Here is a 24,826-nt window from a genome sequence, read left to right as displayed (position 1 = left end):
TTAAAAAAACCGAACAAAACCAGAACAGCAAAACCTATTCTATAAATGCAGTTGATGGAAAGGGATGGGAGTTTCATGTAGAGTATATTCTTACGATTGTAACGTGAGTCTTTTGCAGTGAAAAGAATGAATGAGAAGTAGCTTGTGCAGGGTGTTACGAATTGGATGTGAAGTTTTAGTTTTATTTCAACTTATGTGAAAATGTAGGTGAACTGTCAGGTTTGTAAATTTTACTGGAAGTAGGATGCAGGCCTGTGTTCTAAATTGCATTTAGTTTCAGGTTATGTTTATCCCCCAACTTCCACCTCTGCACAGGAATGGATATTTAAATCTTACTTGTATTTTTGTAGTGGTTTTAGTAGGAGTTACAGCAATTTGATAAACTTTTCTGTGTTACGTTTGGAAGATTAGGTACTCTGAACCCCACAATTTTTGACATTGAGCCTAAGTCAACACAAAAAAATAGCTTTCTTGCCATGGTTAAGAATTCTGAGCTGAACATAAAATAGCTTGTCTGCCCAATTTCTTTTCTTTTAAACTTTTTTAAAAATTATTTTTAAGTCAAATATCCTGCCAGTCCCAGATGAGACTTCCACATAAAACTATGCATTTTATCCATTGAACTATTAGCTCAACAAATCTCACTCTTTCTTGTTTTGAAAGGGAACACTGCCTGTCTTCCAAATCTTGCTTTAGAACTGAATTATTTTAAATCCCCAGCTACTTAATCCACAGGTATATACTGATCTTATTGATTTAATAACCAAATCCTTTAAAAATATTTTGGATGTTTTTTTTTTTTAAAGGTGTGATAACACTTGTCTACTAGTTAGTGTTTTGCTGGAACAGAGTTGGAAGTAAGTCTGTGTTACTTCAGGCATTATGGATGAACTGTAGACATCAGACCTGAATAGCATGATCTAGCTCTTGGATGCACATGTGGTGCTTTGCACACGGAAAAAGGCCTTTGGAGGGGTATTTTCCAGCTCAGGTATTTGCTTGTTAGTATTGACCAGCTCTGTAATGGCACCGGGAAGCACTCTAGCATGGGTGCTGTGAGTTAAGCTGTCTTTCTCGGGAGCAGCACTTGATGTTTTATGACTTTTGAGCTTCAACATTTGGAAAACAGAAGGAGCCTTTCTTGCATTATATGATCTTGTTTCCTGGCTTTGACAGAGTGAGGCTGAACTGCCCCTGCAGATGTTTCAGACTGAGCTCTAAAGGAGACCATTACCATCACCTAGTTTGCCCAACATGGCATAGGCCACTGCATTTCACTCTGGGGGGTTCTTGCGTCAAGCCAGTGCTCCTCTGGACCAGCCTCTGTCCTTCAGACAAAAAGCAAACACACCAACCAAGACAGTCTTACAGATGCATCCTGAGCCTTTTTTTTTTTTTTTCTTTTGGAAATCAGCGTCAGGGTACATCTCAGGCTGCCAACGTCTCGGAGTACAACGCCACGGCGCTTATGGAACTCCTGCGTGAGAAGGAAGAAAGGATTCTCGCTCTGGAAGCTGACATGACCAAGTGGGAACAGAAGTACCTGGAGGAGAGTGTGATGAGACAGTTTGCTTTGGATGCAGCTGCAACTGTGGCTGCTCAGAGGTAAATGAGACCTTTCATAGTACAGGGATTATTTTCTTTTTCCAATTGAATGTCATATTTCCCACCAAGGAATGTTGTCATACCACCCTCCCATGATACCTCGCTTTGTGGTCTGAACGGCTTCTTAGACTTCTGCATGCAAGTGGAGCTTGGCTGCTTTTCCTGGGTGCTCTGCAATTGCCAACAACTAGAAACTTGTTTCCAGGGGAAGATTCCTCCACATGCAGGAGCAATTTTCCAGACTAGAATTGTTCTGAGCCATTCCTAGAAGCTGTTGATTCAAAAGTAGGTGTATGAGAAGGGTTTTGTTTTTTTATTTTTTCAAACAGGAATCAGTCCTCGCTGAAGTCATGTGAGATGGGGTAAGCTTGGTGATTCACATCATTCACCCTGAATGGCTTACTTGTTCTCCAGAATGTTTTTGCAAATTACTTTGTGGTATTGTCCTCAACATGGTTACTAACCAGAAACATCTACTAGGAAATTCTGCTCAAAACATTCTGCTGTGTATGGAGAGCACTGCTTGTGGGGGTGGGAAGGGAAGGGTGTCTGAAATTTGGTAATAAGCTCATATTCCAAGACAACTGTACAGAAACACTTATTATGGCTTTAAGTAGGCCCAAGTCCTTCAGCTAGTTGGTAAACAAGAGCTGTTATTGGAGTGCAACTCTTTAGCGTTAGGTATTGCTTACACAGAATTTCATTGCTCACTGGTTTCTGGTTCTTGACAGCAGATTTTATTTTAGATTGTTTCATGAACCAGATTCAAATAGGGATGTTATCGTAACTGGCTTCCTAGCTTGTAAGATCATACTAGAATTACAGGGGTAAAGTTGCAGATCTGCTGTGTTAGTGTTTAAAGACTTATCTTATCTTGCTCCAGAAGCAGGCTGTTATTTTAGGGTATTGATTCTTCTTGTGCACTCTTTTCTGCCTCCCCAGAGATTCTCAACAGGCTTTTGCTACTGCTTGTCCTTAGAGGCCATGTTATATTTTCAGCATGCGCTGATAAGTAGGGGTCTGGTCTATTGTTTATCATGGAATGAGAGGGGATGTGTTAGGCCTGTTCAGGTTTTGTTAAATGGACAAGAATGCCTTCCAGTCAGGAAAGAGCCAACCTCTGTTTTTCCATTTCCTTCTAGCTGCTTCTCCCCTAAAAGAGAGTATTCCATTAGTGTCAATACTTCTGCAAGTTTATATGCAGTTGGCACCTATGGTATCTCCTTCAAAAATACAGGCTGTGAGGGATTCCACTAATTTCAGTGGCAACCTCATCTACACTGTGCACAAATTTCTTCCCCTTTTCTTTGATAGTGGAAAATAGCATCCCTTAGGAAGCTGAGGTTGCAGGAAGGATGCTTTACAGCATGGGCAGGAATCTGGGTCAGGTTAGGTTTCTTTGATGAATGACCTTCTTAAGTGCTTCACATTGGTGCTTTGCTGTTCCTGATCTGAACTTTTGCAGAGTTAAAGGTACATTTACCAGACAGTTCTTAGACCTGCTGGGTCTGAGAGAACAGATTTCTTATTACAATGAATTGGAGCTCTTGGTAACTCCAAATTTTTTTGTGTGTTTGTTTTTTTCTAATTATGTTAATGCATAGCTGTGTGAGTAACATGCTCTTAATGTTATGAGTCATACAGTGATACAGAGCGTAGCACAGTGACTTTGTTCTGACTGAACAACAAGTAGAATGAAATACTCGTTATGTTTTGGTTAGTGGACTGAACAACTATCACAGTGTTAACATCAGGCACTATATGAAATCAGTCTAAAACTGTTTCCAGCCCACTCCAAGTTTTTCGGACCAAGCTGCTTAGGATTGCTTAAGAAACTTCCATGCCTAGTTCCCTTTGATATTCAGATTCCCTGTATGATACTGTTGGACGGGGAAGGGAAAAAGTTTTATATCTGAAGTGAAGTTTGCACCGTTTCAATTGAAGAAAAGTGCCGAGTGTTCTATACTATCCTTCCCCCTCCCCATGTCCTTGGATTTGCCTCATCGATCAGTTTACAATAGTACAGTGAATCAAGTTAGATCATAGACTGGCCAGAGATGGACAGTAGATTGACTTATTGTTGTAATGACTTGCATATTTTTGTAATCCTTCTTTCATTAGGACTGGGAGTTGGATTTTTGGAAGACACTGAGCCAGCCTAAACTCAAAAAAAGTGGATATTCTTGTTTGTTACTTTTGAGCAACAATTTTGTGCTGCTAGGAGGAAAGCAGCAAACTTAGCTGGTCCTTCATCTGCTCTACTGCTTGTTCTCAGGGACACGACAGTGATCAGCCACTCGCCTAACCCTAGCTATGACACATCGCTGGAAGCTCGCATTCAGAAGGAGGAGGAAGAGATCCTGCTTGCCAACAGGAGGTGTCTCGACATGGAGGGAAGGTAAAATGCAGTTTGGTCCTATCTGGCTTCTTTAGGACAGGGATTTTAAATTAATTGACTGGGTAGGCGCCTTCAGAACCAGAAATTCTTGTGTCTTCACCAATAGCAACGATGTAGGATGCCAGATGCTCATTTGGCCAAGGAAGTATCTACATAGCAATCCAAAACCTGCCTTGATACTGAGGGCTAATGCAAAAAAGTCTTGTGTTAGATTTTTTGCATCTAGCCTGTTCCTCTTCTCTCTTCAGGGCATCTTCATCAGACCCCAGGCTCCAGCCACCTCATAACAGTCTCACAGAACTGTTTTCCCTGGGGCTAGGTCCAGTGCAGACTCCCCAAAGTGTGTTAATCCTCTTCTTTCTGTTGGTCTCATGTCCTGCCCATAACTCTCACCTTTGTCTCAAAGCCCCTTCCATGGCTGTTTAGAGCAGCTTCCAGTAGGCAAAGGTGGGTGGGTATCTCAGTGCCGTTCTCTCATGCGTGTATATAGGAAGTCTCATGCATGATCTGCTCTGGTGGGCCAGTGAGCAGCCAGTATTCAGGGCAATAAGATCACTGGCATCCTCTCTCTGCCTCCCCAATGCCTAAGGGAGTCCTAGTTACAGCCATGGGGGCAATGGGGCCTCAGTCCAAGGAGGCAGGAGTACAAGTACATTGTTCTTCTTTGTACTTCTCAAAAAGGATTAAGACTCTGCATGCTCAGATCATTGAGAAGGATGCCATGATCAAAGTCCTCCAGCAGCGCTCCCGGAAGGAGCCTGGTAAGACAGACCAGCTATCCTCAATGAGACCCGCCAAGTCACTGATGTCGATATCGAACGCTGGCTCGGGCTTGCTGTCCCACTCATCAACGCTGAGCAGCACTCCCATCCTGGAGGAGAAGAGGGAGGACAAGAGCTGGAAAGGCAGCCTAGGTAATTTTTAAATAACAGTAGCAATTCAGGTACACAAATCACTGCTTAGAGGGGAGGCAGGAGCAGCAGAAGGAAGAAGGTGTGTTGGACAGACAGATCAGCTGGCCTAGCATGCAGTAAAGCTGACTGCAAGCAAGATGGGACACATTTGGAACAACTGCTTGTTTTAATCACTTTCGGGAAGCAGTGACTTCTGATGTCCAGGCTCTGTCATTAAAATGTGTAAGCCTTTATTCCCCATTTGGTACCTGACTTTAGGGATATTTAAGCTGTAGTTTTCAGAGTTCCCAAGCGCTTGCTTTCAGCTGGGTTGTTACAGCTGTCTGAAGGTGTAAAGTCTCCTTGAATAGGAGCAGAGATACTGATCAGGATTGCTATCCTGTAGTGTTGTGCCTGCACTAATATGACTCCTGTCTGGAATGGCTCAACACCGTTGTTCAGAGAAAATGAGTGGTAACAAAGCAAATCTTAGATGATTTTTTTTTCTGGGGAGAAGTTAGGCCCAAAGGCCCTCCCTATGAGACTAAAAGACCCTGAAATGTAAATGAGAAACTGTTGCAGCTGATTTCAAAGTGTGCAGATTTACCCTGCCATAGATGGGCCACTGCTTAGAGACAGGGAAGTAAGGTGTTAGTGCCCACTTGTGTATCTTTGCATGCAACAACATGAGGATATTGCTATTCTTTGGGTACTTCAGTACCCAGTGGTGAAAGGTACTATAGAAAGGTAAATTAGTGCTGTCTGCTGAAGCACGAAGCGCTTTCGAGATCCTAGAGCAAGTACTACAGAGGGATGCAGAACTGATAGTAGTTAGTTTTCTGGGATTGTGAAATTTCCTTCCCTTTTTCCACAAAGGTGTTCTGCTGGGAACAGAATATCGCTCCGAATCCATTCCCTCCACCCCCTCTCCTGTCCTTCCTTCCACACCGTTGCTGTCAGCCCACTCGAAAACAGGCAGCAGAGACTGCAGCACCCAGACTGACCGGGGAAACGAACAAAGCAAAGCTGCACCTTCCACTGCAGCTCCCACACCAGGACGACTCCCCAGTACCAACCTGGCCTACAGTGCAGACAAAACAGGTAACAAAGCTCAGCTGCTCTCCCAGAGGGGTCCCCTGCCACTGACTCGCCATCAGTTCTGCTCTGTGGGGCAGGACCTGCCATCCCTTTTTCCATTCAGGAAAACTGCGTGTAGTTTTTGTCAGGACAGATGGGTTTCAGAGGCAAGCTTGACAGTATTCTGAGGGTTTTCATTGTCTCAAATGCTCTGAAGGAAAAAAAGCCTCAAGAGTGGTACCATAAGTATGGACACACTGGGTAGAGAGGTACAGCGAGATTTAAGAATTGGAGCAGGTGTATGCAAATCCCAGGATAGTCTCTGAGTCAGCATCTACTCTGAAGTAAATTGTGAGTAGCGTGTGGGGTTTAAACAGCGTACGAAAATGGGCTGTAGAAACTGGCCATTGCATTTTAGTGGGTATTCAAAGCAAAGTGGACTCAGATAAGGGAGAGGAAGAGAAAGGAAAGGTAACTATCGTGATAAAGCTGTCTCGTTACTGTACTGTCCCAGTTGCAGGACCGACTTCAGCGTTGGCACAACTAGATCCAGCTGACAGTGACTATCACAAAAGCTGAATTTGTTTCCCACAGAGCTCCGAGCTGGCAAGAGCTGCTCATTTTCCAGCCCACTCTGCCAAATCAATGCAGATTACACAACCTTGCCTCTTCTACTTACAGACACATTACAATTATGTTGTTCTTTATGGAAGAGTGAATTTGGCTGGTCTGCTGTGCATCTTGCCCATGCTATGCTATTTAATGGGTATCGAGGGAGACAGGGGAACAGGTTTTGTGGTGAAAGTCTACACTGACTGCATTGGTTTAAATGCAGTCACTCCAGTTTTATATGCCATTGTGTATCAGTGGGAGATACCCAAAGGGAATTTGATAAAATATCTTAATTTGTCTGGCTACATACATGAAGAATTGAATTTTTTTAAATTAAATAAGGAGTTGTTAGCTGTCTTTTGGCCAGTGATAGAAGATGACTTCTAAAATGTTAACGTCATTTTTCTAACCTCATTGAAATTACAGCTTTGATTGTCTGTCTCTTGTTTTTCCTCATCACATAGATGGGCCACTCTTCCACTCCAGCACTCTTGAAAGAAAAGCCCCCGTTCAGACCATGGGGCAGGACCTCCCAGATGGAGAGATGGTAGAATACCTCATCTGAAAGGCTGTACCAGGATCTGAGCTGGGATACAGTAGCAAGAAATTTTTAAAAGACATTTTTATTGGGAAAAAATTGTAGTACCTGAGTAATAAAAGAACACTCAGCTGTTTGCTCTTGTATATTATGTCTCAAAAGTATGGACAGGTTAATTTATAATTTGTTCTAAATTATAAAAAACCCGTAACACTTGTTCTTTGAAAGTTTCCCCCTTTATTTTTTAAATACTGGATCTGGTAACGTGGAGAAAAACCAAGAACTTTAGCTGCACTACATCTGATACTTCATTTCAGTATTTTTAAAGTCTCTTAAACAGAAGTACCTACTCTCACAGCTGTTGGTTAAATGTCTAGCTTGAACGCAGTGAGGTGAGCAGAGTGGCCTTACAACGATCAGAACCAGGGACTTAGTTGTGAGCATCACTTAGTGGTTTTAGAATACAGGTGTTCTGAGAAACTTTTACAAATTTGAGCTGTGATCAAGGGAGATTTCTCTTTACACTCAGTGTAAGAACTCAGAATAGGTATTTCACATTCATAGGCTGGAAAGATTTCCATTTTCAATGTGGTAACATTCTTTTTTTTTTTACTTCCTAAATTGTGTTATTTCTTTATTAAAAAAATGACTCCGGTGATTAATGTCGCATTTCACATTTTTAGTTTCATTGAAAGATTTGCCACACTTTTATACTTAAGTACTTTTTCAATAATTTATACAGTGGATAGTAAATAATATATTGCATTCATGTTTTACGTAAATTAAAAAAGGAGAGTTTACAGGCTCAGTCCTGATCTGTTAGATCAGATTTCTGCCATTGTAATTCCATTGGCTTTAGTGGAACTGCTCCAAATTTACCATAGTGCAAGTGGCAAGTCCTGTTGCTTTTCAGTGTTAGCAACTTAATCTACTGCATCTGTGGAGATCTTTCTCCATAGCAGATTTTTCTATATTTCAAATACCCTTCTACTTTGTATGTCCCTCCTTCTCGGAGATACTAGATTCTTTTTCATATAGCAAAGCCTCAGAGATAGAGCTTTAAAGAGGAGCTCTGTGTAAAGTTTCAGATGGCAAATTCTTTCCTTCTAAAATATTTTTTTTCTTCATCTAACTGGAGAGAGCAGCTTGAAGAAAGTCCCAGAGGCATTACAGAAGAAAGTTACACATTTAAGTCATCACTTTGAGATTTTTTGAAACTAGCACAGATGCTACTTTCAAATGCTTTGGTTGCAGATGCTATAATGAGATATTAAGACCAATAGAAGTAAATGAGTATTTTTTGTTACTGTCTTTGCATTTTATTAAAACGCTTCAATATTAATTTCTGTTAAAAACTACTTTTTTTTACTTGAATGTTAAAATATTTAATTAGCCAGTGGTCACATGTTGGGAACCTGGCTAGTCTCAGCTTTCTGTGCAGCATGAGAGTAGCCAGATTTTCATTTCAGATCATTTCACCCCAGAAATAAGGAAAATCAGCAATTAGTCATCGAACAATTAGTGAATGTCCTCAGTTCCTACTTAGTTGACACTACTGATATAGTGTCCAACTGAAATGGCCTTACCAGATCAACAGATATAACATGAATTTCACAATGGAGGGTTGGGAGGTAAGAGGAGGTGCCTTCTGTCTGCTGCAGGGGTGACTTAGCGGTGCCTAAAGATCAGCTGTGAGTTGGGTTCTGTTCATTTTCTAGTGATAATCACGTAAAAACAAGAAAAACACTTCCCATCATTTCTAGCAGATTTGCTGCTTGTTCGTGTTCTTCAGGCTATATTCCTAGACCCACAGAAGTTAGAGATGGCAAAATGCGTATGGTAAGATATGAACTAAGTCTAAATAGCCTGCCTTTACCAGTGACTGCTCTAGCGGGCAGCACAAACTCCCTTCCGTCACCACTACTTAAGACACTTCAGAGCTGCACTTTTAAGTCTCTGCCATATGGGACAGCGTCTTTCTGGACAGTGTGGTAGACCTTCCCTCAGTGTATTCTAATAAGCTGTCTGAATTAGTTCTCCACCCTTTTTCTAGACAAACTGTTCACAGCCTCTTCGTTCTCATCCCTGAGAATGTCTTACGTTTATTTCTCTTGGCTTAATTCCATCCCATTATATGAAGTAATGCCCACTCTGGATGATTTGAAGTGATTTCTCTTCCTCCTCCACAGTTGTTGGAAGTGCAGGAGAAGCTTTTCTCATTAGCTGAAGGTGTCCATTTTTCTGCTATTTCAGCATAACTTTCTGTATTATGTTTTGTGGTTTGGGCTTAGAAGGAACAATAAGGGAGATCAAATGCCATTGAGTGTCTGGGTGAGAGAGGGGGAGAGATGTTTGAGTGCTTTCTGTTCTTTTAAAGTCAGGAAAAATTATATTCCATCTTCACAAGTACTTCTCAGCAGTAGGAAAGAAGTTTTGCAACTGTAGGGCTGTAGATAAACAGTTCCAACTCGCTTGATTCACATTAATTATAAAACGTCTAGGAAAATTTGGATCCTTTACAGATAAAATCTCTTTTAGATAACTGATTTTCCCCAATTGATATTGGCTGTTCAGCTGGACTAGGTAAAAATAATTTGTTTATCCTCCTTGCAGCTCATTGTTTTCAAACTGAATGCCTCTGTAATCTATTTTTACAAAGAAAAAATGACATAATAGCTTTCTGTGAATAAAATACAGATATGGACAGCAACTGTCTTCTCCAAGAATGGAAGCCCAAGCGGTCTCTGACAGTCCAAGCCATCAGGATTGCAGGAGCCTTAGCAGTTCTATGCCCATGGAAGTAAATTTGGAAGAAGATGGTGCAGTTTTACATTGTTTAGGTCAGGCTCTTTGCCCTATTTTGTAGTTTTGATTTCTTCCAAAAGCAAAACCCCCACAACTTTTGACATGGAAGTTTGAGGTCATCTTCCTGTGCTGACAAACTAGGAGCCATCAGGAATGTAGTCTTTCCCTCGAGCTTCCTCAGAGCCATCCTGATGTGAATGTAAAAGAGCTGCTTGCTTTGAGGAGGATGTGTACTATAGTCTTCAGTCTCTCTGTACAGATTTTTATTTTGTTTTTAAACAGAAACTGCTTTAAGGAAACAAACTGCACACCTAGTTCCTTTTCCTTCCGTAGAGCTTATTTCTAGTAGAAAGTGATTTTTAACACACTGATTGCAATGACCTTCTTTGCAAACCAAAATTTTAGACTAAGAGTTTTTCTTAAACTCGGGTATTAGGAGCAGAATTGTAGCTTTTATAAAGAAAGCCACATATTCTTCTTTGTAGAGCAAACCAAGAAAATCAAGTTTAGTTATTTTTCCTCTTTCCTTTCACTGCTTACAGAATGGCCAAACTCACAAGTCCTTCCCTTGGGCAGTTCCTTTGGGATTTGGTGGCTCAGGGAACTGCCTGAGATCTAGAGGCTTTTGTTCCCATCTGGCCCAACGTCATTATTAACTTCAAATAGCTCCTACCTGGCGGCTCTTGCAGGGTCTAGAGCAGCAATTTTCGGTCTGTGGTCTAAGGACTCACGGGGATCTGTGAGTTGCTCCTCAGGAGTCTGCAAAGGGTGGCTGAGGTCAGCAAGTACTGTCAGGGGGCTGAAATTCTTTACGTGTGGTCTCTGCCTCTGTTGGCAAGTTTGTGGAGTGAGAGGCTGAAAACTGGCATTAGCTTTGCTTCGTTTTCGAGGCTGCCTGAGTGAGGGGACTTGCAGGGTTTTAGGCCAGAACCATTTCCGAGGACACCTCCTGCTCCAGGAGCCCACGCCGATGACCAGCAGTGCGTGGGACGTGTAACAACCGCATCCCGTGAGCCATGACACCCGTACAGTGAATCCCGACAACCATGGCCAGACGATGTGCTTTTTCCATTGCTTATAAAATGGTGGCGATACAAACTTGGTGCAGTCAGGGCAAGCAAAACCCCGGGGGTAATTTGGCTTTGTCTCCCTCCCCACGAGGGCTGGCACAGGTTAGCCCGGGATTCACTGTGCTTCTTCACGCCACGGCCGATGGTTTTGCTCCGTGGCAGGGGCGGGGGGCTGTGGGGAGGGGGGTCTCTTTTCATGTATTTGTATAGGAACTCTTTTTTAAAAGCTAGCATTTTTATGTCTAGAAAGTAAAAAGACATTGTAAAATGTAATTGTACTGTATTTATGAAGAAAATACATTTCTTTTCAAAAAGATCTTATTCTAAGTTGGTTTTAGAGTCTGACTTCCAACAACGTCACCTCGTAGGCTTTCAGAAGCATTGAAACCCATCTGTTGTGCACTGTGCTGTCCAGCTATACCCTTAGGGCTGTGCTAAACTATTGAGATTTAAGAAAAATCTGCCCTCCTAACTCGAGCAGAACCTGCGTTGCTCCGAGTTCTGAAGTATTTGAACACTTGGTTTCATTCAGCTTGGGTTCTGCTCAGGATCAGAAGTGGAGATGCTGAAATAACTGGAGAGCAGGCTGGAGCAACGTAGCTTCCGAGCCCTGCCTCCGGGGAGAGCTGGGAAATAGCTGCCCTTTTGCTTTGACTGCGGAGCCGAGTTCATCCCCGAGAGAGACGTCGCTTGGGACTCCTGCCCTGTCATTTGAGTCTCTTCCATTTGTAGAGGAGGAGCTTTGGGGGGCAAATGGCTTCAACCCAGTTTCCCTTTCAGCAGGGTTGTGGTCTAAAAGGCGAGAAATGAGTGACCGATTAGCTGCTGCTCTTTAGGATTCAAAATATCAAAGCATAAATTAAAATACTAAAAGTTTGCCATTTCACATCCTTAGAAAAGGTGTCAAGAGAATGATCTCTCCTATATAAATCTATATTGAAGTGAATCATGTGGATTATTTTTTCCTCTATTTAAACCGTCAAGTTTATTTTGTAATTTGTGACTGAGCTGTTTTGTAAGTCAGCTGTTGAAACAGCCCTAAAGTCTTTGAAGATTACGGCAGCTTTAATTCTAGGAAAGAAAACAAAAAAGTAAGTGTAAATACGCGCTAAGAGATCTTGTAAATGTCTATCGTTATGTTTGTAGTTAGCTATAAAAATATTTGTGTGTTTTTAAAGAATGGATCCTGTGTTTTCAATTTTTTTTCCACTGATTTGCTTGTTCTGCAGTAAATTTGCTTAGTATGAAAACCTTATTGATTATAAACCAAAACCAATCTTCACCTTATCTAGTCCTCGCTGCTGCCTGGCCTCCGTCTTTAAGTTTCCAACTCCTAATTGGAGATTTTGCAGGATAAAATAATTGTTCATTCCAATCTCTTCCCTTAAGCATCACTTTTTTATTTTTTCCTCTGACCGGTCCTGCAGCTGCACACAACACTGTATGCTTTCACCCCTTTTTAATAATCGGATTAACAACGCTTGCTTACCGTAACTTTGAGCTGCGGTGACAGTGCCAGTCATCCCTCCTTTGAGAGCTGGACCGTCTTCAGGCATCGAAGGGTGACAGCACGTGAGTAACCTGCAGTCGTGTGAGTATTTTCTACATCACGGTCTTCAACAGACCCATCTGCTTTTTGTTCATATGTTTTTGGTGCATTTTGTTGCCTCCAATTTGTCTTTCGTTTCTCGTCATGCTGTCGGAGGGAAGGAGCAGGGGTTACTGGGAAGCTAGCTGAAAGTGGTCAGCCTTGATGCATTTTCACCGTTGGCTTTTGAAACTGATCTTAACATAGTTGTAGCCTCCCCTGGTTGCCAGTGCTGTAATAAATACCAGCTTGACAAATCCGGGGGCCAGTGGTCACTTTAGCACATACATCCCCTACGCTTTCAGGCCTTTTGATGTTGTTTCTATAAATCTCTCTGGCATGCCAGAGTAGAAACAAGACGACCAAAAAAAACCTCAGCCAGACAAAAAAAAAAACAGCTACAGAAGCTTGCTAATAGCTGGCTTATTTAACAAAACAACTGTGGCCCATCTGCAAACTGGTGTGAGCGGAGTGTTTGGACATTTCGCAACGCCCCTGGTAGCACGACGGGCCGGTCAGCGCGGCTTCAGCCCAGCCGCCTGCCAGGAGAGGAGGCTGGAGCGAAACACCCGCTGAAGACAGCCTGCGAAGATCCCACCGTGGCTCCGTGGGGAGCGGCGAGAAGCCAGGCAGAGAGAATTTGGGTTTTCACGTCCCCTTATCTTTCTTGGAAGTGTGTTGACCAGCCCGCTTGGACATAACCATCTACCAGAGGCTGTCCTGGGCCTTCCAGGTGGCTGGACGCAGCGCCAGCCCCCGCTCTGCTGGACGCATCTGGTGGACACGTGCGTGGTAAAGACATCTCCTTCAATCCCATCTCCTGCTACTCGGCATGCCAAGGTCCGGGGCTCAAAAGGGGAGAAAAAGATTAAAAGGTTGTTTGTTTTGTGTTTGGTTTTTTTTTCTCCTCTCAGTTGGCTCAGCCTTTAAAGGAAAAAAACTCTTTGCTCCAAAGCCTTACTAAGTGCAACTTAGGTAGTGGTCGGTAGCTTCCCCGACAGCCCCGCTGCTCCCAGGGACGCTGGACAGCAGTTAGAAGCTAACACAGCACATTGCGAATACAGCACGGTCCCCAGTGTTGCACTACCGGATGCATTATTTTATTTGTTGTAAAGCATTGCCTATCGCTGCTTTTAAATACCTATGAAGAAAAGCACAATTCCAAACTAACGCAGGACCTTTCCAGAGACATCTCTCTGCCTCCCCTTCCTGCTCCCCAAGACGACCAAAATTGCAGCATTTCATATCTTCTGGAACATTTCTCTGAATTTTGTAAGAAAGAGTAATATAAAATGGGAGCAAAAGACTGGCCTCATAAAGGTGCCTTTAAAGTGATATTTAGATCTAGTGGTATGTTTGAATGAGATCATCTTCACCTTGTATTGTGGAGGGGGGAAACCTTAGAGGAAAATTTTCATTGATCTCTTGCCAAGAGGAGTACTAACCTTTTAAATATAGGGCAAGAATATATCCCAAGAAGGGATATATTATATATACTATATAATAGAAATATATATACACACACACACATAAATACATACAATATACGAAAGCTAGTAACTTTGAGAACCTCGTTGTCCAAGATGAAATTTTCTTTTCATCCCTAGTCATTTTTAAACATAAATGGTCAGTTTTGGAACATCATTATTTCTCTACCCTTCTGTTTTCTGTTGCTGCATTTTAGAACAAAAAAATAATAAGAAAGAAACCCTCCCGTCTGCAGCACTTGAGTTCTCTCTTTCAGGAGTTTGGGGGTGTTTTGGTTGCTTTTCCCTCGCTGATGGGCCGAAGCACAAGAGGACAGGACAGGGATTTGCCTCCTGCCGAGGGGCCACGTGGAGACAGGGCTATGGCGGCTCTTCGTGCACTGCGCGCGACCTGGGCTGTGTCCTCACCGAGCTGCGGTGCCCGGAGCAAGGCGCTTAGCAGCACCCAGCCTTTTTCCTCATTAGGTTTCAGTGTTAACAGGGCTCACCTAGGCTGGTTTTTTTGCTCTGCTTCAGGCCTCGCGCAGCATCACTGGGGCTGGACTACTTCCATTTGTTTCTCATTTTGGAAGGTATCGCATTCAGATCAGGAGAGCCAGCACCAGTTTTTATTAAATTACCATTTTCAGAGGTCGGCAGGAAGAAGCCACACGCTGGGGCTGCCTGGGGCTGAGTCGGAGCCCTGCCAGCCGGCAATGATGCTACACGGCAGCAACCCCAAAGGGACCCAGCCCTTTCTTCACCTCCAAACACCACGGGCTTTTTTGTTTCCTTTGTTTGGAAGGGGGTTTTCTGTGACCACCCCACAGGGAGAGGCTGTTCCCAGTTTGGGGAGAGGAACACTTCTGCCTATTTCCCTGCTTGCGAAAGCTCCCAGTGTGACTCCCAGCAGCTCCTGAGCTGCATTTCTGCTCACTGCCCGGCCGTCCCAGCCCAGACCCCAGCCCCAGCTCTGTCTGCGGCAGAAGGAAGAAGAAACCACAAGCATTTTCTTCCTGGAGCCAGCCAGCATCAATGGGGCAACCTCTGGCGAGGGCTGCGCGACCGCTGCGACTGGCATCCTGATGCTCCGGGAATGCATCCCTTCAGCCCATCCTGCTCTGGGAAAGCCTGTGGAAATGTGGTAGGTCAGTTGAGGGTTTTTTTCCAGATAAACTTTCATCTTCATTCAACTCATTCCCATCCCTTTGCCTTCCCCACACAAAGCTGCGAGCAGTCTGGACCCTTTTATCATCCTCAAGAGCTTTCCTAGAGGGAAATATTTACCCTTTCGATTCAGCTCCGTGATTAAATCCCAAGTCGATGGAAAGACCCCAGTGCTGAGCAAGCGCGAGGGAGCTGGTGTTCGAGCGTCTCTGCTGCCTTCCAACCTGCAGCAACGTTTGGGGGGCCGGGGGAGGCTCCCGGCTCTCCTTCCGGGGGGTTAATCGGGCAGGGAAACGAAGACTTCCCATCAGAAGTCACTTACAGAGCACACGGTTAGGGTTTGCACGGGCTTTGGTTTTTTAAATGCTGAAGAGTTCCAGGAATGTCACTTCTTGGGGCTGAAAAAGCAGTTTCTGCCCCGCCACACGTCCCACCTCCCCAGCCAGGCAAGCCCCACGCCGGGACAGCCAAGAGGGCACCAGAGGCTTAGAAAAAGAGAAAACAGAAGGATTGGGAATTGCTTAATTAGAAACAGTTTTCTCCTTTAATGTTCTGCAATTACTTTGAGGTCAGTAGAATTATTAGTATTATTAATCACCGAATTTCTAGTTCCCTGAACTAAAGTTAATAGTACCATAATTGGGGCATACCATACAGCAGTAATTGCTAAGTGCCAGGAGGCAGCTAATTAAGTCTTGAAGCCCTTCTCTCTAGGTAGATCTTATTTCTTCTACGTCTGCATCATGGATAACTCAGCTGCAGAGGGTTAAAAGTTGGGGTAAGCACACCGGCAGCCGCAGATCGGCGAGGCTGAGGCTTTCAGGGACTCTGCCCACATTTCCAACCGTGCCGATCGCATCTCAGGCGACTTGCCTTCAGGTGGCTTTGGCGTGCGTGCCAAGGCGGGCAAGGAAAGGGGCTCTCTGCCGGAGGTCCTCCAGCTGGACCCGGGCCAAGGTGCTGTTGTTTTGGTCCTGAACAGGCTGGAGAAAGCCTTTCTGTCCAGGTTTGTTGCTTAATGAGGTTGTTGTCGCTCTACCTGCGGGGAGCAAAAGGGGGTTTAGATAGTGAAGTATTGCCACGCTCTAGCAAGGAAGGTAAAAGGCACCTTTCAGTGGCAAGGAGTGAAGCATGGGGGGTTGCAGGATGCTGAAGTAAGGGATTTCCCCGTCCTTCCTTTGAAGAGGGAGTTCTTTCTGGATTTGATAACGCTCAGCAAGCCCCTTAGCAGTAGAGGAGAGCCTCAGCTTCAGCCTCTTGCGAACGTACCGTACCCTCACCCACCGCAGATGCTGCAGCCCAGCCCACCACAGCGCTGGGATGGATGATCTCTTGGGGTGTTTCAGAGCCAAGGACCAAAAGGAAAGACAAAGGAGAAGAGAAGAAAACAGGTATATTTGCTACCTCTGCTCTCTGACTCTGGCAACATGGCGAGCTCAGGGTTAAGGTGGAGGGTGAGCACTCATAGAGCAAGGGGAATATGGGACGGACAGGAAAGGCTGGCGGCAGCAGGAGCTCGGGAAGATACACCACCGCTTCAACATCCTCCAGAGCAGCTTGTCTAACGCAGCACGAGACACCCTCTTCCCTGCAGCCTGCTTTGCAGACCCCAAACACTTCAACCCCTTGCACTCTGTCTGTCCCCAAGCCCCAGGCTGGCTTCGGGGGCAATTTATAAACCCACGGTGCCGCCCTCTCGCCGGCTGCAGGGAATCAGCCCTTCCCGGCAGGCAGGTCCATCCCCTCGCTGCCCTTGCAGGTGGGATCCTGTCCCTGTTGAGCCCCCAGCCCCAAGCACTCGCTGCCCCAGCAGCTTTCGCCCTGCCCTGGGCTCTCCCCGGGTACCGCAGGGTCTTGCTGGCTGTGGCAAAGAGCACCTGCCTTCACTCCATGCTAGAAACTTCTATTCGTTGATGCCAGAGCGTTTCCAGAAACTCGAGAACACACGAAAATGTTTGCATCCTAACTCTAGAAGGAAATAATAATTGCAACATAATTGTATTAGTGCCAACTGCAAATTACCCGGGAGTGGAAAATGAGGAGGTTAAAGCCGACTAAGTAAACAATACAAATTAAAGATGCAACAGCTGGCATAGCCACGCGTTATAAATAAAACTCAGGTTTAACCTGGAGAGTCAAACAGTTCTAGGTCGCTTGTGCAGACACAGGGGGTAGCGTCTGCTCTCCCCCACGTACAGCCCCACACGAATGCTGCTGAGTGACACCCTACGCTTACAAACCTGAAATCCCCATTTAGCCCATCCCACGGCCTATTAAGATAATGAAACCTAAATTTCTGTTTTATGTCAAATGCCCAGTGTAGTGAGGATAAGCAGCCGTGCCATGCCACCTCTGCTCACGCACGGCGGTTTGGTGGTTTAACCTTCAAATGCTGCTGCCGAGTCTTCAAAAAAGGCACCCCAGGCCTGGATGGAAAAGAAAAAAAGCGCTTTATGGAGGGACTGAGCAAATCAGGCTTCAATCGACCACGCTTCACGTGTGTAGGGAAAGGCTCAACTCCGACGCACGTATTTATTCTTTATAATTATGAACCAGGGGTTCAGGGCACTGGGGCCGCACGCTGCCTGAACGAGGCATTGCCAGCGAGATGATCCTCTGCCATACTCCTCGTTGCAATGGCACAAAGCGCTGCTGGGCCCATTGCCCTCCTTCGCGGGGCTGGTAAGTCGAGGGGCATTAGCCAGCTTTCAGGCATCGGACCGGCGAAAAGGTACATTTTCCAGCATCCAGCCCTGCAGGGAGACCAGACCGAGCCGGGACAGGTCACCCCGAGGGCCCCCCGCAGCCCCGGTGCTGCGGCGGCTGTGCCGGAGGCACCGCTGGAGACGCCCGTCTGCGCCTGCTGTGCCTTCCTCTCTCTTTTTTTTTTTTTCATGTGAAGAAAGGGAGAAATGAAACCATATGTTTGGGGAGGTCGGGGATGGATTCCAGGAAAGTTTTGTTCTGGGATAACGTTAAACATTTCGCTGGCGCTTTGTCTCCGTGTGTGTGCGAGCGTCGTTGGTCTTTGTTTTAAGCGGGCCATCGTTTTAAGCGGCCACAGCGCTGAAAGTAAATAACCCCCCCAACAAAGCATTTGAGCAGCTTTCACGGCTAAATTCATCCTCCCATCTTTTTTTTTCCCTTTGCATAGGGGCCATTGGGAAAAGAAAGCAATGTTTGTCTTTGACGTGCAGAGCTGTGCTGAAATTGTCTTTATTTTTTTAATTATGGTGGGTTTTAAGCCCAATCCCAAACTCCTCTGGAGAGTTTAAGTTCCTCTTGTAAAATTTCCTAAAGCCTCTAAGGCGGGAGCGTGGGACCCCTCCAGGAGCGGAGATTTCCCTGGAAAGGTGCCTTGTGTTTCGGCTGGGCTGCGGCTCCCGGGGTTGCTGTGCTTGAACCAGCCCGGGCGGGAGGGGAGGGCGGCGCAGGTGGGGGGGACCTGCCCAGCGCATTTCGCAAAAAAAAAAAAAAATCCCTTCTTGGCTCCCTACCTGATTTTCACAGAAAAGCATCATTTAGAAGGAAATCTCCAGCCTGGTGAGAGATGATAGAAAAAGCGGCTGCACTTCCCAAACGAGGGGTTTCTGGCTAATTTAGAGCATCGTTACCGGGGGCCATCTGAGGGCCTGTTGTTTTCTGTCTTGTACTTAGGTATTCCTCTTGCTTCACATCATTTCTGCTCCTCCTCTGAACCTCCTCCCGCCCTTTCCTCCAGCTTTGCTATGCTTCTAAAAATGCCAAAATTTCCAATTTTTCAGGTTTCCATTTTGGGTTTCCTCTGCAAGCCACGGGCTCCTCTCTCCCACCCCGCCTTTCTCCCAGCACCTCTGTTTCGCCCACCCTGGGACGGGTGCCCGTGTCCCTCCGGACAGAGGCAGCAGCAACACAAACCTCATCTTGACTTAGCACCGGGGATGTACATCTTCCCTGTCTTAACCATTACCCCCAGCAGGTGCATTAACAGCAATCCCAGCCCGGGCTGGCACCCGGTTCCGGGGGACAGGGTGGCACTGCCGGCGCAAGGCAGCCGTGGCCCTGTTGCAGACAGGCCTCTTGGCTCTTGGGCTTCGTTATAGCGTAAAATGGGCGTTTACAGCGGTGCGGGATCTTGAGCAGTTATAATGCCACAGCACGCTGTGAAGGAGCTGAGTTTCCCAGAGTCGGAGCCATGAACGTGCTGCAGCCATGCTGGACCCATGGGAGCTGCAATGGGAGGCTTTGGTGAGTCAATAGAATCGTAGAATGCTTTGGGTTGGAAGGGACCTTTCAAGGCCATCGAGTCCAACCCCCCTGCAAGAGCAGGGACATCTCCAACCAGATCAGGTTGCTCAGAGCCCCGTCCAACCTGACCTTGAATGTCTCCAGGGAGGGGGCATCGACCACCTCTCTGGGCAACCGGGGCCAGTGCTTCACCACCCTCATTGTAAAAACTTTCCTCCTTATATCTAGCCTGAATCTCCCCTCTTTTAGTTTAAAACCATCCCCCCTTGTCCTGTCCCAACAGGCCTTGCTAAAAAGTCTGGCCCCATCTTTCTTGTAAGCCCCCTTTAAGTACTGGCAGGCTGCTATGAGGTCTCCCTGGAGCCTTCTCTTCTCCAGGCTGAACAACCCCAACTCTCTCAGCCTGTCCTCGTAGGAGAGGTGCTCCAGCCCTCGGATCATTTTCATGGCCCTCCTCTGGACCCGCTCCAACAGGTCCATGTCTTTCCTGTGCTGAGGGCCCCAGAGCTGGACGCAGAACTGCAGGTGGGGTCTCACCAGAGCAGAGTAGAGGGGCAGAATCCCCTCCCTCGACCTGCTGGCCACGCTGCTTTTGATGCAGCCCAGGATACGGTTGGCCTTCCGGGCTGCGAGCGCACATTGTTGGCTCATGTCCAGCTTTTCATCCACCAGTACCCCAAGTCCTTCTCCGCAGCGCTGCTCTCGATCCCCTCATCCCCCAGCCTGTGTTGATACCAGGGGTTGCCTCAATCCAGGTGCAGGACCTTGCACTTGGCCTTGTTGAACGCCATGAGTCCCACATCTCTTTTTCTTCTGGTTTTCACCATTTACCCTGTATTTCAGTTGTGACTATTTCTGATGGAAACTCGAGGCAGTTTTCATTTCTCACTGGTTTACAGCACCAGAAGAGCCCCCCCCAGCACAGCCCTGCCCTCGGCACGGGTCAGCACCCATGGGTGCTGTTTCTGCCCTTGCTGGGGACAACGGCTGTAAAATGACTGACTTGCAGCTATTTGTGCTTTGCTGGGTAAGCACTTTCGAAGGAAGCACTTCGCTGCTGCGAGGTAGAGTGCCCGCTGGAGCCGGTGTTTGGGGTTTTGGAAAGCAGCATTTATTCCAAAGAGGTTGAAGCAAAACACCAAAGTTTAGCAGCAGCAGCAGTTGGGCTTGCACGGGCATTTCCACCTGCAGCTCAACACAACCGCTGACTACCTACAGCAAGAAACACAAAGGAACCAACTGCTGGCTTTCCGAGACATTGGTGCTTTAAAAAAAATAGGTATTTCATGCTTCATAAACATGCTGAATGAGAGGGACGTCTCATTTATCACTTAAATAGCGCTATCAGTGTCCGCTCCGTGCTGTGGGCTGGATTCTGGCACTGGTGATGGACAGTGCTCTCAGCACAGGTGATAAACAGATCGATAAGAAAATGCAGCCCGAGGGGCTGGAGGTGCGACAAGGCGGCCGTGGTTTCAAAACCTTGCTGAGATCTTTATTAAATTAATTTGTGCTTCTGAAAACAATTGCTGCCTTGTTGGGTCACACATAGCTGCAAAATACTGGTCTGAAGAAGGCATGAAACATGTTGCTGCCCCAGGAGAGCAGCTTGGGGCTCTATCGGAAGACCATGAAGCAGGGAAATCTAAAATGCAATTAACTTTCAAAAAAAAAAAAAAAAAGAAAATCAAAACAACCCCGCACTCTTCTCTCACTGCGCACATCAAAACCTGAGAACGGGAGGCAAGACAGACTGCCGGAGTACGGATGCAGGTTTGCCCCGGTGTTGCAAAAGAAACTTTACAAGGGATGCAATACTGAAATGATGCATTTTGAGGGGTTGCATCTTTGCGACCTAATCTTTTTTGGACCATCTTTGCACTTCATGAGATGCACTTTGCACTTCATTGAGATGCTTCATGCCATCTCATGAAGCAGAGCCCTCGAGCCACGCCTGGGCAGAGACATTAAGCCACACCGGCTGTCCGTGGCTCGGGAACAAGCGCAACAGCATCCCTGCTACGGGGCACGCGGGCCACGGCCGCGTCACCCAGGGCTTCGACCAGTTTGTCTCTTCTCCGTGCCGCCCTTTGGGGCCCATCCCGGGGGCTGCCAAATCCAGCTGGAATCGGTCCTTTCTTTCCCCATCCCACCTGGCACGGCCTGAAGCCAGCGCCTTCGCTGCCGCCGCAGCCTCCTCGCCCCGTCCCAGCCGCCGCGGTGCCTTGGGGCTGGAGAGCGCCGGCTGCGGGGGTCTCAGGGGGCATCACGGCCACCTCCGGCCTTGGAGGGAGCCACCCCGTGCCACCCTGCTGGGTGCTGCCCAGCTCGGGTTGTGTTTGCGGGGTTGAGGCCACTCATTTCCCAAAAGCCTCTAGATGGCAATCGCTTGCAGCTCTGCCGAGGCGCCTCTTCCAGGGCTGCCGACACGACACGGAGCTCGCTGGGAAAACCTCGGCTTGTAGAGCCGCCGGCGTTATTGCCGGCCACCCTTGCTGTTGTCTCCTGCCTGCGAAGCGATAATGCTTTGAGCCTGGTGTTCTTTCTCAGCATCCTTTTGGCGCTGCTACCTGCTGGGTCGCCGCGCAGGGGTACGGCCCCTCTCCGGGGGACCTGGCTCCCGGTGCTGGGCTGTGGGGGCCAGGAGCAGGAGGGCAAGCTGGAGTGTGCGTCTCAGGCCTGCCATCCGCCCCGACACCAGCGTCCGTGTCCTGCGGGGGCCCGACGTACCCGGAGAAAACCAACAATTACATCACCCATTTTATTCCTAGCTGGCTAGAAAAGGCTTTTACCATCGCGTCTGAACTTAGAAGTGCCTTTTAAGTGCAGAGTGACTGGCCAGGCAAGGAGGGCCTTGCAGGCTGTCTCACTGCAGTGGGTGCCGGGGTGGGCTGAGCTCAGGGCACCCCAGATTTGGCCGCTCCCAGCCAGGAGCTGCTCTCTGGGTGCCCTGTGTGGGGCTGCAGTGGGCAGGGGCCAGCTGGGTCCTGCTGTGGATGGGTGAGACTGGAGCAGCGTCAAGCCAGCAAACAGCAAGTATCGGCCTCCCTCGGGGCTGGGCAGAGCATTAATTATGGCACAGCATCGTCAAGAGCAATGACACGGCCAGAGAGCTGCCACGCGCAGCACCGCAGCCGTCCCTGGCGATGGACGCAGTAAATTGCATTTGTTGTGTTAAGAAAAGAGAGCGCTTCCAGCCCAGGGGACCGCTCACAGCAGCTGCCAGGCAGATAATATGGCAAATATTGTCATTTTTCTCTGATAAAATATAATCACAGCTTATTTCAGCCTCAATGATGGGAGATGGGGAAATGCGGGAGTCACCTTCCAGCTTTGTTTCTGCATGCTCACACTTATACACGGGCACTTTTGCTCTCTAATTTCCATCTCTACTTTCTGCAGGTTACTGAGCTGCTGCAGGAGCTGGCAGCAGGACAGTGGTTTTTCACATGAAGACCCTCAATTTGCTGTAGCTGCTGCATCCTACCTCCAGCTAAGGACACGGCTCGGCTCATCCCGCAGCCCCGGCTCGTCCTGCAGCCCCGGCTCATGCTGCTGCCCTGGCTCGTGCCGCAGCCCCGGCTCATCCTGCTGCCTTCAGTTTCCCAGGTAACAACTTTTCTGCAAATAGGGGTTCAGATTTTTCAAGGAAGGTGCCTGGGCTCTTTCTGCCCCCCCGGTGCATCCGCTCTTTTCACCCCCACGAGACGCGGTTGCAGGTGAAGGTGTAGCACGCGTGAGTCAGGCTGGGAAGCAGCGAGAGCCCCAGCAGAGCGGCCCGCTGCTCGCCACCCAGCACGGCTGCGCACAATCACCGTTTACCCCCCAAAAAAGGGGGCTGCTCGTTCATCCCGGGTCAGAAACAGGATGACTGCTGGCATGCTGAGCACCAAAGAGCTTTCCCAACATCTTTGGAGAACTGGCTTTCCCTGGTGAGACATTTGCCCAGGGCTGGAAGTTCAGTCAGCACCAAGGACGAAGGGCTGCAGAAGGGAGCAAGTAGAAAATTATGAACCATTATAGAAAATGACAAAGCATTAGAATAATAAATAATGCAGTATGAAGTGATTAATTATCTCTATTTATGCCGTGCCGCCTGGTTATTGATTTAGATGTGTTTTCAGCCTAGGCGGCCCTGACTCCTTCAGGATTTCATCTGTGTTTTTCCATCTTCCCTTTGTTAAAGCCCGCTGTGCTGCAGATCTGTGCGGGACTCGCTGTCTCCTGGACCGGGAGCTAGTCCTGTATTTCCCTGGCACAGACCATCCTACACCAGCGCTGGGCGCTTCTGCGTCTTTTGGCACAGATGCGGCCACGCGTGTTAAGATCAGACTGTAGGGACACAAAAATAACCCATGGCTGAACCCTGGGAATAACAGCACGGACGTGGTTGCATCCCATCCCTTGCTGGTGCAGTGATGTCAGAGACACCAGATGTCTCCGTTACTGCCCAATTTAGTGGTGCCTAATGAGGTCACTTCCATAAAAGAGGCAATTATTTCCTGGGAGCCATTTGCTAATGTAATTAAGTCTGCTTTTATGCCTGGTTTTAGCAACTGGCTGAGAGCGGGGGTCTTGTGAAAAGCAAAGCAAGGAGGGACCGATTCAGCCATCACCACTGCGATGTGTCAGTCCATCCAAAACAGGAGACCCCCCGCCCCGGGACGGGACGGGTCGAGTCGGCTCCGGCTGGATCCGAGCGGCAGCCTCTGCATCAGGAGCTGAGTCTCCCCAGTAGCTGCTCTTTGGGCCGGAGCGGTGAGGTCGGGAGCCCCGCCAGCGCGGGGTCGGCCGTACCCAGGAGCGCGGGATGCGGAGCAGCCTTGCCTGCGGTACCCGCTCGGCTTGGCCGGCACCACGCTGCCAGGAGCGGGGCTGAGGGCAGCCAAACAATTCGCCGCTCAGGTTTGCTAACACGCGTTCACCTGTGCCTGCAGCCCTGGGCTGCTTTTTCATCCTATTTCCCCGCGGAAGTGATAAAAAGGCTGTCCCAGGGATTCAGCACATGCAATGTCATTTGTAAATGTAAAAGATGGGTTTTAATGACTTGTTGTAGCTGGTGTCTTGGAGGCGAGGGAGCCCGTAGGACTTTCTTCACTTCTTTTTTCTTAGAAAATCGACTTAGTACAGATGTCACTCTGAGCATTTTTATTAAAATAAATAGGAAAGGGCTGTGCCCCCAGAGGCCACCCCGCTCCTTTTCCCAAACCTGATGGGTGAAACACAACCACGAGCATCTGCCGGGGCAGAGCAACCGTAGAAACACCAGCCCCAGCCCGTCCTGCTCGAGCGCAACTTTAATTAAAAAACAAACTGTCAGACACCATAAAAAATTAAAACTTAAATGCCTGTAACATCCATCTGCAAGTCTCCCGTGCAA

General features: G+C 47.4%; 1 protein-coding gene across 5 annotated transcripts in view; it reads left to right on the top strand.

Annotated features, from left to right (window-relative positions):
• Positions 1-8,465, top strand: part of AMOT (angiomotin) — a 62,134-nt gene extending 53,669 nt beyond the window's left edge. For all 5 annotated transcript variants that reach the window (XM_072876625.1, XM_072876624.1, XM_072876627.1 and 2 more), the window contains 5 exons: positions 1,415-1,605; positions 3,881-4,003; positions 4,685-4,917; positions 5,773-5,997; positions 7,050-8,465. In XM_072876625.1, coding sequence (XP_072732726.1) covers positions 1,415-1,605; positions 3,881-4,003; positions 4,685-4,917; positions 5,773-5,997; positions 7,050-7,150 — 873 coding nt within the window. In that variant the 3' untranslated portion in view covers positions 7,151-8,465. The remainder of the gene's footprint in view (positions 1-1,414; positions 1,606-3,880; positions 4,004-4,684; positions 4,918-5,772; positions 5,998-7,049) is intronic.
• Positions 8,466-24,826: the final 16,361 nt, after the last annotated feature.

The sequence above is a fragment of the Ciconia boyciana genome, chromosome 12, assembly GCF_034638445.1.
Source record: "Ciconia boyciana chromosome 12, ASM3463844v1, whole genome shotgun sequence".
NCBI classification, from domain to species: domain Eukaryota; kingdom Metazoa; phylum Chordata; class Aves; order Ciconiiformes; family Ciconiidae; genus Ciconia; species Ciconia boyciana.
Note: the sequence above shows the minus strand (reverse complement) of the source record. Positions and strands in the feature narration are given on the sequence as shown.